The sequence below is a fragment of the Centropristis striata genome, chromosome 6 (assembly GCF_030273125.1).
Source record: "Centropristis striata isolate RG_2023a ecotype Rhode Island chromosome 6, C.striata_1.0, whole genome shotgun sequence".
NCBI lineage: Eukaryota > Metazoa > Chordata > Actinopteri > Perciformes > Serranidae > Centropristis > Centropristis striata.
Window position 1 is genome coordinate 34,995,922 of NC_081522.1, and position 18,968 is coordinate 35,014,889.

At 39.9% G+C, this 18,968-nt stretch overlaps 1 protein-coding gene across 1 annotated transcript; it reads right to left on the reverse strand.

The window, feature by feature from the left end:
- Positions 1 to 1,136: 1,136 nt before the first annotated feature.
- smc1b (structural maintenance of chromosomes 1B) lies at positions 1,137 to 18,491 on the reverse strand. Its single transcript, XM_059335654.1, has 25 exons — positions 18,257 to 18,491; positions 17,778 to 17,966; positions 15,437 to 15,549; positions 14,870 to 15,073; positions 14,012 to 14,250; positions 13,640 to 13,898; positions 13,293 to 13,433; positions 12,673 to 12,755; positions 12,330 to 12,537; positions 11,196 to 11,381; positions 10,432 to 10,623; positions 10,030 to 10,176; positions 9,470 to 9,607; positions 9,226 to 9,342; positions 8,811 to 8,917; positions 7,927 to 8,068; positions 7,573 to 7,718; positions 6,627 to 6,780; positions 6,298 to 6,396; positions 6,039 to 6,195; positions 4,892 to 5,046; positions 3,704 to 3,855; positions 2,909 to 2,978; positions 1,929 to 2,039; positions 1,137 to 1,842 (listed from the first exon to the last, which is right to left on the reverse strand). The coding sequence occupies exons 1-25, from the start codon at positions 18,363 to 18,365 to the stop codon at positions 1,732 to 1,734; spliced, it is 3,729 nt and encodes a 1,242-aa protein (XP_059191637.1). The 5' UTR covers positions 18,366 to 18,491; the 3' UTR covers positions 1,137 to 1,731.
- Positions 18,492 to 18,968: the final 477 nt, after the last annotated feature.

Consider the following 18,968-nt stretch of genomic DNA (forward strand, 5'->3'; position numbering starts at 1 on the left):
TCTGATGCCTATGAATGTGGCAAATTGTCAAAGAAGTGATGATCTTAAAGGGGTAAAATCACATGATCTGATCAACTGAGGATGTAGGAGATTTTACCATAGGTGGCCGGCATCATGAGGAGATGATTAAGGCGAAAATAACAATTTTGATTAAAAAATGACTTAGGTGATTATTTTAACAGTGTGATGATATCACACTTAACTTATTCTTCCCAATTATTATCAGAGGTGGAGGAGGAATTATATGGAAGCACATTTCAGCTTGTTAAATAAAATAAAAAATAAGATGGTAACTTTGCTTTTTGATGAAAGAAAAAAAAGCTCCTGTAAGAGTTTTTAATGAGAAAGTTTCCTAAATAGTGACAGAATTTCACAAAAATACTGGAACAGCAATATAATGAAGCTTTCTCATCTCAAAATAATTAGTTTGATCTCAATGAATGGTGATTATTTGAACCTATTCATTATTATCTCAATGAATAGGTTATTATTTTTGAGGTGGAGAAAGTATTATATAAAAGCAGATGTTGACTTTGCCTTTTTCATGAAAAAACAAGATCCTGGAAGTGGTTATAATGAGAAACTGAAAGAATGAGAATCTCAAAATAATGACAAGGTTTGTCAAAAATACTATCTTAAAAAACTGTATTGTATAATAAGGCTATCTCACAATAATGAATTTGTATCTCAATTTTTCTATCTTATTCTTAAGAAAGCTTTTCCCTCAAGTCATTTTAAGTAGGCCAATATTTCAAGAAAGTTTATTTATTTCAGACACTAACTCAAGTAATTCATTATTTTTCTGAGATACTTAATAATAATTTTGCAATAAGTTATTATTTTACATAGTAAGTCATTTTTAGATTTGAGGTTTTATCATAATTAATGACTTCTAGGATCTTTCTTTCTTCATCTCCAAAATCCTGGTTCAATGTATGATTTTAAATGCAGGAGTTTTAACTGTATTGTTGTATTGTATTATTAAATTGTGGTATTGTTACTTTTACTTCAGTAAACCATCTTAATACATCTTCCACTGCTTTTTTTTAAACCCAACTTTGTGGTGTAATTGTGCCCCTTTGTGGCCGAGTCAGACCGCCACATAACGTTACAAACAACAGATATGAGAACACATCTTCAACTCTGTAGATTTAATAAACAGGACAAACTTTATGCTTAAAAGCACAACTTGAATACAAAACACTTACACATACAAGTTAAATGAACAAGTATAAAAACAAAGGCGGTATGGGCCAACATTTATCTCTTTTTAACATGAAACATAAATAAGAGCCAGAACATTTTAGAAACACGTTGAAACAGTAGAACCAGTTCTCTTTTCATGCTGTTTTTGCCTTTTAACCATGTGAAAGTTATTATCGAAGAAGTAACACTATAGTATTTAAGACTTTCTTTGTTGGTCTTATTATGGACCAAATTTGCAAGATTTTTCACATGAATGCTGCTATCTAAACACAGAACCCATTCCTAAACTTTTACCCTAATCCAGTCAAATGCTGCCTGTTACCCAAAGAAACTAATCCCATGCATTACGAAAATCTCTTTAATAAAATCTGATTTAGTAAAAAAACTCAAAAAAATTGAACATAGAAATCGTCATTTGGTGTTGAAATAAACTGCTTTGCCTTTTAAGTCAATGATAAGAACACTAAGAACCAGTGATATGCTCAATGAACAAAAGGAAACGACATACATTCAGGTGGTTCCAGGCTACATGTGTCCCGTCCTCTCTGTGTCCATCTGTGACCCGTTGTTGTCTTCCCCCAGCGGGTACGGCTGCAGGTCCAGGGTCAGAATACGGCTGAACATGCATTCATCAAACTGTGAAGAAGAGAAGAAATTAAGAGACTCTATTGATCTAAAAATGAAAGATTTCTTCTCCAACTAGTTGTGAAAGTTTTTTTTACATCAGAATAGACTCCCAGCAAAGCGTCGGCTTTGGAGAAAAACTCCTCCTTCAGAGAGATGACAATGATCTGCATGTTCTCCCTGGACTCCTCTCTGATGAAACTGGTCACCTGGATGCAAAAAAAAAGCACTATGTAGAGCTGCAGTCAAAGAAAATCCTGATTGATTTCAATGATCTTGATCATCAGCATTTTTAATGAATAGATGCTAATTACTTATTAAAGGAAGACTACAGCTTCCTTTTTGGGTTTTTCAAATGGAAACAACACTGCTAGTTACCACAGTAAGTACTGAACACCAGCACACAGAGTACACTGGTGTGTATGTCACAATTTAGTTTCCTGTCACAAACTGTTGTCTGACAACAAGGTAAAGAGGTGAAAATATTGTTAATATAGCATATATATTAATTTGATAGATTTTTTAGGTGTAACTTATTTTAGGTGGCTTAAACACATTTTTCTGCAGCCCACATCCACAGCGTTATATAGCTCTCTTTAAAGCCACCAGACTCCTTTGACAAAAACAGTAATTTTAGTTAACTGAACACAGGAGTTGTTGGTCAACCTCTGCATTGATCTGTTAGTTAGTTTGTGTTGTTGTGTGACTTTTGTTCTCTGATCTGAACTAACGTGGCGTCCACAGCAGGACACTGCTGAGCTTCCATGTCAGTGCTCTGCTTCTCCAAGCAGGGAACACACCGACCACTACTAGTAACACACGCTGGCTAAAAGATTAAAGATAAATATGTCGCAACTTCATCATCCAGAAACCTGTCAGGTCACGTGCAGAAGGGCTGGGGAAAATAGTATTTTGACGCTATAACAGACTAAAACTTTGCCCAAAATGTAAAAGTTTGGACTTTAATACATAAGGAAGACTACTGCAAAGCTACAGAATAAAATAAGAACCTCATAACAAACAAAAAGCAATGGACCTGCCCTTTAATAGTAAACCCTGGGTGCAGTAGGAATCTTACCTTTCCAATGTTTGTGTTGTCCAGGGCTGCATCCACCTCGTCCAGGACGAAGAAGGGAGCGGGTCGGAAGCTGAGAGACACGACGCCAAACAGCACAGACAGCCAACCAACAACGTGGGTCAAATGTCAGAACTTACAGCTGTTATAAACTCATACGACAAGAGTTTCAGAAGGAAAGAAGTATCAGTCAAGTGGCTTAGAAAAGGTCTTGAATTCAAGAAGACTAGAAAGAATATTAAAAACAGGAGCAGCGAAGATGGATGGGATTCAGAGAGATGTCGAGTGTCTCTAAAGAAGAGAGTTCTTCACATAAATGATGATGATGTGAAAGAGAAAAAGGATCAACAGGCTCTCTAGATTTCAGAGGCCGTTCTTTATGAGTCCATTCATCAGTTTAAAAACTCATAGTCATTACAAGTTAAGTATCCCCCGGGCTAAATATGTGTTTTTTTTTGAAAGAAATTGTAGTTTCTGAAAGATATTTCATCTTGTCTCTGCAGCTGTGCTAATTCCTTTTTTATTTTTTGGTTTTGTTTTTATAGCTGTGGGGGGAAATTATCCAGCTGTCCAGCTAAATTATTATCCAGCAAATGCAGATTTTGTTAAATGAATTTGGGGAAATAGGATGCTGTGATGTCAATCTGCCAATGAAGACTTATCATTCTGTTAATTCTACTTGATATCTGGTGCTTTCATTTGCACAGTTTAGTATCTGGAAATCATTTGTTTGTGTTACTGCACCACAAAGTTTCCCCTTTTATAATCTAATGTACTTGATTGTAAGCCCAGTGTTACCTGTGGATGGCGAACAGCAGGGCGAGGGCAGCGATGGCCTTTTCTCCACCGGACAGATTGTCCATGGACATGAAGCGTTTCCCCGGCGCCACGCAGTTGTAGTTAATGCCCCCGAGGTACGGCTCGTCTGGATTCTCAGCGCTCAGAATGGCCTGCAGCACAAAAAGCAGGATCTTCTTATTAATAAAGGCTCCTGTTCCTGTTTGTTGCTGCAATTCTCAGTGCTAATGAGAATTATGTTTAATAATTTATTACACATAGTGACAGGTAACCATTCATTCTCTCATTCACTAGTATGTACAAAAGGTCACTTTCACATAGTAAGTGTGGGGGACTCTATGTGATTCAGTGAATCAGTGTTTTTCATCTGGTTTGGTTTCTTCCACACTGAGCTTTATGTAAACAAATTTCCTTCGCCTGTTGGACAGAATATGTGAGGGAAAGAGCTGACACTTTAGAAGGAAGTCGCCGACTTCAATGTATTGTTGGTGGAGTTTTTGCCACCATACTGAGACTAAATCATTTCAAGACTCTGTTGGTTTTTGTGTGTGTTCTGTGATTGTCTAACAACAGCCTTTACTTCATCATTAGACCACGTCTGTCCACAAGACATTTTTCATCCTGCTAATACTGTGCTGCTGCTGATTCTCAAATTTCTGCCCCTAATTCAACCCAGATTGCTCAGTGTTTTGGTCGGCTTCCTTCCTTTGGTTCGGTCTGTGTTCTCATCTGCAGAGAATCCAACGTTGGTGCACGTGGCAGAGAACCCAGACCCCCATAATTTTAGAGGACCAGAGTTCGGTTCTTTGGTCCCGAACAGAGTTTGTTAACACCAGCAAAAACCAAACGGATTATCAGACAAAATGCACCAAAGTTTGTTTCAAGTGGACCAAACAGCTCAGTTGGGAATGCTCCCTTAGAGTAACCAATTAAACCTGAGCTGCATGTCTTTGGGAAGCCGAAAGAGAAACCACGCTGACTTGGGGGAGAACATGCCAACTCCACACAGTGAGGCAAAAGTGGCACTACACCACCTTGTAGCACATTTAATTCAGTACAGTCCTGGTTATTTCACAAAAAACAGTTGAGTAAATCAATGTTGAGAGTACAAACAAAAAATGACCTAAATACAGAAAAAAACAGCAAAAACAGAAAGTTAAGAGTATGTTTGATCTTTTGTTGGCTCACCTGGGCGCTGTTGTTCCTGCAAATCCTTTTATATATCTGATCGATTACGATGGACACGTGCTCAAAGCACTGGTTGAACAGCTGTAAGCGCTGGGCTTTGACTTGCTCGAACTCCAGATTGCATTTTCTGGCTGCTTTGGTGCTGGCCTCAAACTCTGAGTTAGTGAGGGACAGGAAACAGTTGAATCAGGTGTCCAGGTACTTTAATGATCATATACCAACATTAAACTACAGAAATAAATCCCATGTGGGCTTCAAATGCTCCAGAATTTTACCATAAACAGCTGACCAATAAGACTCTTTTACACCAGAAAAAGTGTACTTATGCGTAATTATAGTACCGTATTTTCCGCACTATAGGGCGCACCGGAGTATAAGCCACAGCAGCTAAATTGAATGATGTGTACATATATAAGCCGCACTGGACTATAAGCCGCAGATGTTTTAAAGTTTAATTACCATATGTAAGGGTTCGTGCACAGAGGGGATTGTCGGGAAAGAGATGGCTGCTTGAGGAAGCTTCTTTTACAGCCAGATTGACTGTCTTTAACTTAAAAGCTGCATCATATGCATTTCTACGTTTGTTTTCCATAATGAGGGTTTGTGCATGAAAACTTCCTTTGCACAAACTACCTCGCTCTCGTAATGTCGGTCTTGCTCTTGTTCTGTCTTTCGTACCACTCTCGGTTTCACTTTTACTTTTGCGCGCTACCTGTTTCACTCTTTTCCTTCGTCTGCCGCTGATTACACACAAAATTCTACGGCACGGCGACTCCGACAAACTAAGTAGCTTTCGACACAAATACACACAGACAAGTGAAAAACAGCTTAAAAGTATATGAAGGACCCCGAGCCGATCTGGTACGTACACCTGCCTCCAGCTTTTCCTGCTGGAGCCCGCCGCTCCTCGCGGACCGGTCATAGAGCCCATAGAGTTAAAGTTGGTGGACTGTAACCTGTAAAATCCATAGATTTAGGAGGTAACCTAGTGGCCGTTAGCTGTAAAAATCCATAGATTAGCCGCACCGTTATATAAGCCGCAGAATCGAAAAATGGGGAAAAAGGCGCGGCTTATAGTCCGAAAATTACGGCAGGTATATTCCACCTATCAAGGGTCTCATTTTGACATTAAAAACTTGATAGATACCGTGTGTGACTCCCTGTAACTTGTCCTTCACCTCCCTCAGTTTCTCCAGAGCTTTGAGGTTGGGGGCGGTGGTGCGATGCAGCAACGCCTCGATGGAGGACATCGACTCCTTCAGTCTATCCAGGTACGCCTCCACCTCCTCGTCTGTCTGCAGTCTCTGTACACATAAAAATTAATGTACCATGTTAAAGATATACATGTCGGGTCATATGAATAAACAGGAGAAATTAGGACAACGACGAGGCTTTATTTTTATCACCCTGAGTTCTGGGTCCAGGCCGGAGTAGTCGATCACTAGCTGAGCCTCTCTCTCATAGATGGTCAGAGTGGCTGAAGTGCTTTCAGATTCTGTGTCCAGCTGCACAAGAGAGAAGAATCAGCAGCTGTTTCATTGCTTTAGCTTCTCAAAAGTCAGCAGGGTTTCTCAGACTTTATTACTTTAATGTGAGGGTTTTATACAGCTTATTTTATTACATGCTCTACGTTTCTCAATTTAATATCCTGTGCTTTTTCAAAATCATGAAGAACTGGGGCTGAAATGGTAATTTCAGGAGAGACAGAAACAGAACAGTCAGTTCTCTCTCTTACCTGCACTTCGCTGATTTCGTTCAGGCTCCCTGACAGCAGAGTGATGGGCAGACTCTGGATCTTGCAGGCCAGCAGCAAGTTGTGTCTGGCCAAGCGTTTCTGCTCCAAGGCGCTCTCTGCAGACATCACCTCCCGCTGAAGCTTCACCAACTCTCTGAGTGAAAGAGAGACAGTGAAGAAGTGTCGGTCCAGAATCTTCAATCAAGTCTTCATGTTGGTTCATTTTTATCCTTCTGGTCATAAAACATGTAGACTTTCATGAAAAAATGAAATCTTTTGATGGATAGTTTGTTGAACAAGAGAATAACAAGCGCAAATCTGCAAATGTTTTCACCACATACATTCATGCATCCACACACTTGACAGACATTTTTTTCTGGACCGACAAACAACTGACAGGGCAACTTATAGTCTCGAAGGATGTGAGGTTCGTTGTCAGATATGTCAGCTTAGTTATGGAATCATTACTCAAGCTCGATATGGATGAAAGTATTGAGAAGAAAGTAAATATTTATCTGGGATAAACAGATTATAGGTTCTTGGTCTAAAGATATACGCAAAAAAAAACTACTTTGCAACTCTGCGTTTAGTGAGGCTTTTTAAAAACAAACCTGTGTATATTTATGATGATAAAAAGTGGTAAAGAGCTGTAAATCATTTGAAGACAAAGAGGTTTAAGACGAGATCTGGAAACCCTTTAAATTACCAGATAATATAACAGACTTTTGATTGTCAGGAGCGATTAAATTGGCTCAAAACTCCTTTAGTTTGAACCAGGCACTAGTTGTCATCCAGTCTTAATCTGTTTCTTGAGAGACCTGTCAATCAATTTAGCAGTATAAGCAAGTTTTAATGTTTTATTTCTATTCAGCAGGGGAAAAACACTCAGCAGGTAGCAGTAATAACAGCACAACAGCCCAGTGAGCAGAATCAGTGGAAGTGTTACTTGTTGATCTCTTGGAGGTTGAGTATTTTCTGGTCCAGCTCGGCTTTGGCAGCGGCCACCTGGCTCTTCTTGGACAGCAGCTGGTTCTGCAGCTCCAGCAGTTTGTTCTGACCCTCCTCCACCGCCACCAGCAGCTTCTCCTCGTCCTGTGGGGGAGTACAAACATCAGGCTGAAATGTTTGATTTCACATCAACCACAGTGTGTCCAGAAAACAGCCCTAAACACAGACTTAATCAAATCAAATTCAGAGGAAAACAACAGTCCAGGAGGGAGTGGGTATCGTGACTAAACCTTTCATTCTGGACACATTTTACCCATATTACAGGGTTTGAATGAATGCCTGAGGGGAGTACCTTCCTCTGTTCTGCGACGGTTCTCTCCTCCTTTTCGATGGTTTCCTCCATTTTGCGGAGCTTCTTCTTCTGCTGCTCCAGTCGGTCTTGTTCGTACTCCAGCTGTGCATTCAGGCGAGTGCACTGAGTTTCAAACTCCAGCCTGAAGGGAGAAACATAACCAGGTGTTAAGAACTGTTGAAGAATTTAACATGCTTACAAATACCGTCATTATAGTAAAAATAAAAATCATGTATTTACTCAGGACACACAAGAATATTCAGAACCATAAGCTACATAAAAGTTGTTGCCATTTTGCTGAACATTAGCAAAATGTATTGATTTATTCTTTATCCAACCAGGAAGATCCAATTGAGCTACAATATCATGTCTGCCAAGGAGTCCTGTTCATGATGGGTAGCAGAATAGAAAATCTGTGTATAACATTAAATACAATACAAAATATAAAATGCAATCTAGAAAATACAAACAAAAACATCACAAGAAACACACTGAAACAAAACAATAGACACAAATCAAACAAACAATCAATCAATCAATCAGCAGCTAAGAAAGTCACGTCAGTTAATTGACTTATGTATAATAACAAAGATCTTGGAAGAAGTTAAATTATATTATTTATTTTTAATCAAAACTGTAACATCTCAGATTTTGTTGGAAACCTTAAAAAAAGTTAATGTTTTTTAGCTACAGATATTTGATGACTATCCCAATTGTGACTCCATAGATAAATAAGTAAATAAATATCTAAAATCAGCTGATTTCCTCACATAAAATCCTAATATTAGAAAGATATTTTCCTTTTCTTTTAGAGTTTGTAATATTTTCTATTCATCCCAGATTTGGCTGGTTGAGTTTAGCACATGTGGAACAGTTTATCGTACCTCTTCTTGTCGAGCTCCTCCTGCTGCTTCAGATGCTCCTGCTCATACTCTCTGATGTTGTCCACGCCGATCTCAGCACAGAAGTCAGAAAACACCAAGTCCTCCATCTAAATACACGGAGCATTTACAGTGTGAAGTCAAGTCCAATCTCATAAATCACAAATCAAATTAGCTTTGAGGGCCTCTATTGTTATCTGTACAGCATATGGGACCCCCTGTCGTTCTGCTCACCCTCAATATGTGAACAAAACAGACCAACATAGTAAAACGACAGTGGAGACAATCAGAAAATAAAGATGAGAATGAGGATGTGGCACTTTACTGAAACAGTAATACCATTAATTCACTGTAAACCTCAGCATGAGTGTCAGAGTTGCAGTCTGACAGGTTGGAGACAGCGTGCGGGCAGCCGTACCTGCTCAATCTGGTTTCTGATCTTCTTAATCTTTGTATCCTTTGCTTCCACACTCTCCTGCTGCATCTGGATCTGAGAGTCCAGGTTTGCTATTTCGCTCTGCATACGAGAAATGTCCTGAAAACAAAGATTAGGATAAGATTGCGTGGGCTCTCTCTTACCCATTCCATAGGGTTTAAGTGTCAACAAATTCAGCCTCAGTTATGATTTTACATTCGAGACAGTCAGAGTTTTGTGGCCTTACTGCTTGGCACTTGAGGATGTGTTTCTTCTGAATGTTTTCCAGCTCATTTTTTGAGTATTTCAAGCGGATCTGAGCGCCCTGAGCCTGAGCAATGATGTTTTTCAGTTCTGGGTCCTTTCGCCTCAGCCTCATCAAATCCTGTCACAGGACCAGAACGAAGAGTGAAAAGTCAGTAACAAATAAGTTAGTCAAGTCAAGTCAAGTCAATTTTATTTATATAGCCTAAAATCACAAATCACAGATTTGCCTCAAAGGGCTTTACAGACTGTACTCCTCAAAAAACCCTTTTAACAGGGGAAAAAGAAGAAGAAACCTCAGGGAGAGCGACAGAGGAGGGATCCATTTGAGAGTGTCAGTTAGACACTCTTTAAAAGTAATTTCATGTGAGTAGTGAGAGTATACTGAGTGTTAAAAACACAAATAACACTAGTGATTTTCTGACAACTGTGCAAACAGGGCAGAACAAAATAAATGTTTTTAAATCTTCACTTTGAAAAATAATTTTAAAGTTTACATTGTGTGATTTTCCAAGATAACCGGCATTTTGTGTGAATACTCACCCGCATCTCTGCTGTCAGCAGCTCCTTGCGTTCGATCAGCCGTCGCATGTCCTTCTCGTCCCAGCAGCGAGCTTTACTCCGCAGGTAACTGGAGCCTCCAGAGATTGTGCCTGACTTTGCAAACATCGTCCCGTCCAGAGATACGGTCTACAGAAACACATCTGATTACATGAGGGAAAAGGTCACCCATTCCCCCAAAAAACAACGGTTCTCATGCAGAAACCAGTTTCACTTTGCATTAGTTTCTTGGAAAAAGCCATGAAATACAATGACAGAAGCACCGCTGCAGACTGTGCAGCTGGAGCAGTATGACTAAACAAAACTTAATATCTTGTGTTTTTGTTGTACTTGTACTTGTAATAATTTAGGTGACCCCAAGTCATCCGTGGCCGAGGAGCTCACCTTAATGCGAACCTGCCCGTCAAACGCCACACTCCTTGCTTCCTTGATGGTCTCACACACCAACGCGTCACCACATACAAACTGCACCACTTTCTTCAGCTGGCCAGCGCCGGCGTTAACGGAAACCTGCACAACATCGACCACCATCTTGGCTCCGCGCACGTCCCTCAGCCGCTCGTTCAGAGGACTCACCTGGACACACAGTAGTGGTGGTTATAACTAAAACTACACATGCATGTGTGTGATTTCAGATTTCTGCACTGTGCAAATTCCCCTGCTCTGACACACTGACAGGCTGTCAGGTTATTGCCACCAAGAGGACTGTGACATGCCTCGACCGTCAGAGTGCTACAGATTATTGAACTGGTGGTTTGTTCCTGTAGTCGTATTCAGGAGTCGTGCATATATGAAACTTGAGTTCTATAGTTTCGGTTATGCATCTGGTGGAACCTTTAAGTTATATATAAGTTCTTAAGTCTATTAACCTTGTGCTGTTAAGGAGCACTTTATTGATATATTCATATACATACATGTATATGTATGTGTATATATATATATATATATTCTTAGTTGTGTTCCCTTTAGAAAACAACACATACTTGCTGGCATAATTATAATCGCCTTATCGGAAATCATTAAAGATTGTTGAATTGTTGAACTCCTGGATTGCTGCAGTCTTTTTTTACTGAAGGCTTAGGCCAGAATTGTGTACAGCAGCATACTGAACAGTTTTTAACAGCATTTTCAACAATCAGGAAACTTACATCCAAGTAGTCGATGGGCAGGAAGAGCTCAGGTTCACATCGCTCCTCTTTGATGAAAGTGATACAGTCCCGGGCCACTTTCTCCGAGGTCACTACAATGGCGTTCATGTATCGGCCGAACACCTTGATGACAGCCAGCTGGTACTTCTTATGGATCGGGCTGCACAAGTCAGAAAGACGACCAAACTGCATGGGGGGAAAAAATAATTTAAAAGAATGGTTTCAGAATACTTTCATAGCATTTACAAAAAAATGACCTGGTTAAGAAGGTTTCACCTCCTAAAAAAAAATAAAATAATTCTCTCTAAAGATGTAGCCAGAGTGTGTGAGCAGCAGGAAAAATAGCCCTCAGTAAGTATTATGACAGATAGGGGACGTTTAAAAATGATTAAGTTGTAAAAGACGAATGACCGTGTACTAAAGGGATTTATAGCCACAGTATACTTTAATGATGCTTGAAGAAAGAAAAAAAAGTATTTTGATTTGTAGGGATTCATTATCATCTTCCAGGAAACTAAATTGAGCATGTGGGGGGTGTTTGATGTCAACAAGCTGACTGATGTTACTGTCAGGGCTGTGCAGCTGGGCGCTCTCCAAGGTGCTGATCCATGGGGTTACCCCTGTGTCTTTATAATGCATCAAAAAGAACAGTTTTAAGAGCAAGACGGTCCACTTTGCAATCAAGAAATAGATTTGAGAGAAAAACTACTGACACTGCAACAATGAAAAAATATTCCACCATCAGTACCGGTTCAGCCCATGAAATTCAGTTTAACAGCACGTAAAACTTTTGTATTTAAAAGCAAAACTATTGTATTTGCAAACACAAGTATATTTGCAAAAAACATTTTTTAAATTGCAGTGAGGTAACTTTTGCTCTTAAACCTGTTTGTTTCTTTACAAATACACAAAATAACTCCATATTGATCCTACTCCTGGAAGTCTTATCAGTGACTTCATCTGTTTCCTGACATTCCTAACAAGCCTTTAATGTGTTCATACACCAGACAAAAAGCTATCTACAGTTTGAGTGTATTTGTGGGTTTTTTTGTTTGTTTTGTTTCCTTCAACACATCTTCAGTCTCCTGGCTGCATTCTCAGTTTCCCCCCCCCTTATCCTTCTCTGTGTCTTACCACAGTTTCAGGGAAGAGCCTGCGGAGCTTCTCCAGCAGCTCTTTGCGCTGCAGCTGGCGTCTGCTCTCCTGGCTGTCCAGACGGGCGTTCCCCAGCTCCTCCAGCACCTGACCCAGCTCCTGGTTCACCTCCTCGCTGCGCTGGCGGCCCCGCTGCAGCTCTGCACTCAGGGTCTCCTCCTGCTGACGGTACTCTTCAAGGGACGACCTGAAACAAGCAGTAACTCTATTAAGTATTCTCTGTTTCCTTTCTCTGATGTTGCACCTTGATTTATCAGAGTTTGATCAACACCTCCCCGACAGTTAGGGACAGACTGCGGTATAAGCTGTGCACATTACGTACTTGCAGGACTTGTTGTACTCCTTGAGCTTCTGTGCTCTGCTTGTCAAATCTTCCAGCTCAGTCTGGGTGTTCCTGATAGCAACCTACAACAGATGATGTTCCAAGAGTGGTGAAATTAAAGTGGTTAAAATGTTGTGTTTTCTTTTAATTTAATCTCTCTGCTCTCATATATTCTGTCTGACTTTCAGTGAATATTTGTTATGTGAGCCTTTGTCTCAGCAGAATCAATCATGGCTTCACAATGTCACTGAGGAACGCAGAAGTTATTGTTTTTAACAGGATCTGGTTAAGAGACAGATATTTCACTCAGGGGCTGGTAGAAACAAAAGACAGAGCTAAAAGAGAGTGAATATTGGACAACTGACGGACAACAGTATTACAACAGAATATTGGACAACTGATGAAACTGTAACAACATTTAAAAAGGTGACAAGTGAATGTTGTGCTGACAAGTTGTTTCTGCTGCTCCAAAGTAGATTAAAAAATCAGTTATTACATGTTAAAAAAGGCAATTAAACCGTTTCAGTAGCATGAAAATGTGTCTCTCAGCAGCTGTTGAATTCACAGTCATTAATTTCAAAGATGTGTAATAGCAGCACCAAACGTGCCACAGACAGTACCTCCACTTCCTTCTTCCTGCGCTGGTCAAAGGCCATCTCCTCGTTGTCCGCTCTCACTTCCCAATGCAGCTTCTCTGCCTGCTGGCTGAGGACGGCCCCCTGCCTCTGGGCCAGCTCCTTCAGCTCTTTGTATCGCTCCAACTGCAGCAAAAATACATGAAAAAAATACACTGAGGATGGGATAAAAATGTTAGTGTTATTTGTCTCTTAAATAAATATTTGGAAAACTAGTATTAGTGATGAATATTTTAGGATACGGAAGTCCCTCCAACCTTCCAGCGACAATATTTTACATCATATTAACTGACTTCTGGTTTGATTGTTCTGTCGTTCTTCGACACACTCACCTGATCCTCATCCAGCTCGATGTCTGTCCCCATGGCCGCTCCTTCCTCCTGCACCTGCCTCTCATAGTTCGTCCAGGTCGTCTCCAGTTCAGCGATCTCCTGTCGTTCCTCTGCAATCTCCTGCTCCTTAAGAGCCACCAGCTTCTGATTCTTCCTCAGGGCATCCCGGACCTCCTCAGCCTTCTTTATGTGATGGGAGGTGTTGACTTTGGCTTTGACATACTGGGATCGACACTGGGACAGGATATGCTCCTGAGCGCTGAGGGACACAGAGAGGAGAAAGTTCATCATGTAGTATTTTTCTGTTCTATGCCCCTTCCATTAGAGCTAAACAGATGATATCATCAAGGCAGAAAAAAACAGAAATATCACCGAATCTCCTTATCAATGTGCTGCTGCTCTCTGGTGAGACGTCCGTGTTCCTTCTTCCATTGTTTGACCGTCTGCTCAGTGTTCATCAGCTTATTGTTCTTCGCAGCTGCAGCCTGCTGTCTCTCTGTCAGCGAGTCGCTGAGGGCACCGATGCCCTTCTCATTTCTGTAAAGCTCAGCCAGACTCAGCTGCAGGCGACTTTGTTGAAGTTCGTCCACCAGCGCCTGGTACTTCTGGGCCTGGAAGAGTGGAAGGCGGAGGGGTTAATCAATGGACTGTACTGGAAAGCTAAAGAGAAACAAAGGCTACTAAAGTTCAGTTGATGCTAAACTGTCACTTACTGTTAGCAAACATACAAATATCAACGTATTTCTGCTGCTACATGAACAGAGAAAGTGTTTGTTTTTAAGTGCTAGCAAGTATTCACACTTAAATATGCATTATGTACTACTTATGACCATTATAAATCAGTGTTTCTGTTGGAATTAAATGAGTGCCGGTCCAGTAAGATTTCAATCTCCTGGACAAAAAAAGACCAAACTGATACAAGTCATCAAATGAGAAGTTTAAATGTTTGTTGATGCCTTTTTTGTTGTTGTTCCTGTTATGTTTTTGAGGAGACGGTTAAGGGCTTTCTGTTCTGAAGCCCCTCGTTCTGGAAACAGCATGAGCAGCACAAGTGACAGCACTGTAGTAGCATTGTGTCCTCCAGACTGAAAAATGAATATGGGCCACCTGCTCTCAGCCAGACACTTAATTTATCTGTGAGTGGTTATGAGTGTAGCTGGCAGGAAATATCACAACAAGTCACTGTAGCTGGGAAACAGAAAGATTATTCCTTATTTGGTGTGACTTTACCTCTACTTTCTCCTGGGACACCTGCTTCCTCTCGACAGTCGCAGATTTCTTCTTGTTGAAGTGAAACTGTGTGTCCTCTTTGGCCTGCAGCAGGGCTTGTTTCTTCTTGTCGTACTCTGCAATGTATTCTTTCGACCCACTGATGGTCTCTAACATCTTGGTCCTCTCCTTTGGGTCCTTCAGAGCGATGGACTCCACTGCCCCCTGGTGAGGAGCGTAGAGTAGCACACTTGTTTGTAGGGCATCTTTACTACAGTTAAGTCATTGTAATGGCTTAAATTGTACATTGTGGAAAAATGATCCCAAAATAGGGAGAATACCATATATATCTCCCAACATAAAGCATTATGTGTTGTGCTGCCCTGCATCCTGACTTTCTATTTCTTTACAATGTATGTGTATGTTTTAATGCTTATATCACATGCATTTTTTCATATTACATAGGCATAAATGACAAAAACAAGAATATAATTGTAATGTATACCTCTAGTCTTGCTACGTCCCAACCTTTTCCACAAATATTCTACACTACAGTATGTTTTCATGCTTACAACAGTGTTTATTTACCTGGAACACCAGACAGTTTCGAGCTTTGGTCACAATGCCGATCCTCCCCAGCTCCGTCATATATTTTGCTAGAGAGACATGTACTCCATTTATGCGATATTCAGAGGAGTCACCTAAAAAATTAAAATAAATGGCAGTTATAACATATGATATATCTAAAACTTTGGGAATCAAACATTTGTGCTCATCTCTACTTTATACTGCTGAGGGCAACTAAAAATATATGTTTCTTTCTTTTTCAGCTATTAAAGATAGTTTCAATGATAATAAAATTATCTGTATCACATCATGTTTGAAATTATCATTCTTTCCAGGACTCTGGCAAACATATTAATGAAACAAAAAAAAAAGAAATAATCTTTTTCTTCAAAAATAATAGGAGCAAGCAAACTGTGTCATTAATTATTATGACTATAATACATATTCATTCTTCATAACAAGTACTTTTACTTTTGATACGTTTAACATCTGTAAGGTTTTGAATGCAAGCCTTTTACGTGTAGTGGAGTAATTTCAGTTTGATATTAGTACAGTATTGAAGCAAGGCAATAATGTCATGGGCTCTGGTGCAGCAGGACACGCCCCCTAATCAGAGGAGATCTGCTGCACCTGCAGAGCTGAGCTGGAGCTCATTCAGAGCTCATCAAGCTCCAGCATTTAAGCCCCACCAGCCTAGCTCCAGTTGCCAGATTGTCTCTTGTGTCATGCAGAACTTTCCAGCGCTTTCTCTCAGATGGAGATGGTGTCGTCGTTCCTGACTCCGTCTCCTCGCCTCTGCCCTGGTAAACCTGCCTACCTCCTGTCCCTGACTCTGATTCCAGCCTAAGTGTTTCCTGGTTGGATTTTCACCGTTCCTGTGTTGGTGTCTGCTGCTCTGGCTTCTCTGAAGAGGATTACTTGTCAGTCGCCTTCCCTGCTTTAGAGCTGTGCTCGGGACTCTGTTATTTCTGCGTCATTCAGAGACTCTAGTTGCAAGATTGTTTATTGTTCCCTGTGTTTCCTGTTGTGTGTGTGTGTAACAATAAAAGAGACCTCGCTCTCAATCTTGGTTGTACTGTATTTGGATCCTGCCTGATTCATGGCAAATAAATACTTCTCCACTACTGCTGAAAAAACACCAAAAACAAGACTTCTGCAAGAACACTGACCAGCCAAGTGACAATGAAATATTAAGACTGTATAAGAAATTATGCATTTTTAGACTATTCTATCCCCCCTTAGTTTTGGGTTTAATATGAATAACATAATTTTTTTTATTCTTTCCAGTACTCTGGCAAACAGCTTTATGAACCAGAAAACGCCCAAAACAATCGACTACTACAAAAATGGCAGCACCAGTGTCATTGACTTATATGTACAGACTAATGCTGGGTTTACACCAAACGATTTTCACAGTCCCAGACTAAAAACTGAAAGTCTTTAGTAAATCTAGGAGTCTTACTGGAGTCACAGCGCGCTCCCGTCATCCCGATCGTTAAGTGTAAGGTAGTAATCGGCGCTGTTTCTTATCAGTCTTTTCCTAATCTTGGGTTTGCGATCATATCAAACGTGTTTGATATGATCGCAAGTCGCAGTGACGTAACACAATCAACAACCAATAGATGAGCGGGTCCAGACCGGCAGAAAAACCACTTCGACAGGAAAAAGTAACATCACAATAATGTCAGAAAACTCAATCCTAAATACAAATATAGAGATGTAATATATTTATGGCCACAAGCGGGATTTTGGGGGCGCTGTTTCTTAGTAAAGAGAACAGTAAGCAGACCCAGTTAAAATGTATAAATAAATGTATACATAAATAAGTAATAAATAATTGATGATGAATGTGTGATTAACTAAATGAAAGTTGATAGAGCTGATAAGTATAATTATTCAATTAAACAAATAATTAAATAGGACATAAATGTATATCATGAATTCTTTTCTACAGTTTCCTTTCCTTTATTCTTCCTTATATCTATTTTTACTGTAAAATAGTCACTTTTCATGTCAGAAAAACAGAAACCCCTTTTCAGCTTTGTGAGGGGCATTTTGTGGCGTCTTCTCCTCTTCTTTTTGTTGTTTTTTTTTCCAACACAAACCACTGCACACACAGAAATTGCATGGTAGGTAAAAAATGCTAAAGGAAATCTAGTTGTAGTCTTGTAAATAGTGATCCTGCAAGATTCACAGTCTTTGTAGAATCTCAGTCTGAGACTAGGCTGGGACTAAAAACTCTAAACACTTGTCTTTAGATGTGAGCAGGTGTGAGCTGATAGTCTTGCAGGAGTCTTTCCAAATCTTTTCAAAGTCTTCTGGTGTATAGGTAGCATTAGGTAGTTAAACGTTTTAAACTGACCCACGATGCTCCGGCAGAAGACTGTCTCCCGGTCCTCGTCGTTGCAGTACCGCAGGGTGACGCTGGCGGTGTCCTCCACCGGCCGCCCGATATGAGCTCCGTGAATCAGGTCCCGGAGCTGCTTCACCCGGAGGGAGGCCGCGCGCTCCCCCATGGCGAAGCTCAGCGCGTCCATCACGTTAGACTTACCTGGATGAGTCAGCACAGCGCGGAATCACTAGCACATCAGCTAAACTAACTGGCTAACTAACTGTTTAATTATATTTTTGAAACGAAACAAAAGTGAAGCAATAGTTAAATCATGTCAAACATATTATTAATCATTCAGTTCCTTAAAAAGAGCGATATGTGTAATATTACATTTTGTCCGCTAACGCCCCAGTATCTTCATATTAATTGACTAAGTTATTAGCATTAGCAGCTAACGGTAGCTAGCCTCGGAGCTAACAGCCGTTAAAAAGTAAAAAACGTTAATTTACCGGAGCCGTTGGTGCCAATAATGCAGTTAAACCGCATAAACGGACCGATAACTTTCTTCCCTCGCCACGACTTGAAGTTTTCCATGTCAATTTGTTTTAAATAACCCATTTTAATGGACTTTGCTGCAGCTAATCAGACAGTTAATTAAAACTAATCCTTAATGTGAAGTAACGTTAAAGTGGGCCGGAAGGACAGTCAGAGGCGGGAAGAACCACTTTCATCTTTCAAAAACACATTTTAATTACATTTTATTTATTTATTTTTGCCCTTCTGCACATCAGTTGATGTACTTTATTTATCCACAACTAACAAATAATTTTATTTAATTAAATGTTTTTTAAAAATGTAGTATAGTGCATATAATTACAAAGCTAAATAAAAAATATAGGTTATAGTAATTATGGATCTGATCCTTTATTTTTAAAAGATGAAACTTTAAAATAAATATAGTGCAGTAAAATGTACAATATTTCCCTCTGAAATGTCGTGGGGACAAAGTATAATTAACTGAGCTGAAAGTACAATTTTGAGGTATTTTTACTTGAGTATTTCCATTTTATGCTACTTTATACTCTTCACTTCACCACATTTATTTGACATTAGTGGATTTGCAGATTCCGATTATTAATACGAAAAAAATCAACAAATTATATTATTTAAAGTAAAGCTTCCCAACTGTATATAAAGCAATTCAATTGAGAAAAAGTCAAG

What these genes read in the sequence shown, in the direction of transcription:
- smc1b (XM_059335654.1), bottom strand. Translation starts at nt 18,365, where the DNA reads ATGGGTTATTTAAAACAAATTGACATGGAAAACTTCAAGTCGTGGCGA. An exon ending in TCGAGCTGGATGAGGATCAG is followed by an intron (nt 13,434 to 13,639) that starts GTGAGTGTGTCG and finishes TTTTTGCTGCAG; the next exon opens with TTGGAGCGATACAAAGAGCT. An exon ending in ACAACACAAACATTGGAAAG is followed by an intron (nt 2,040 to 2,908) that starts GTAAGATTCCTA and finishes TTTTGCATCCAG; the next exon opens with GTGACCAGTTTCATCAGAGA.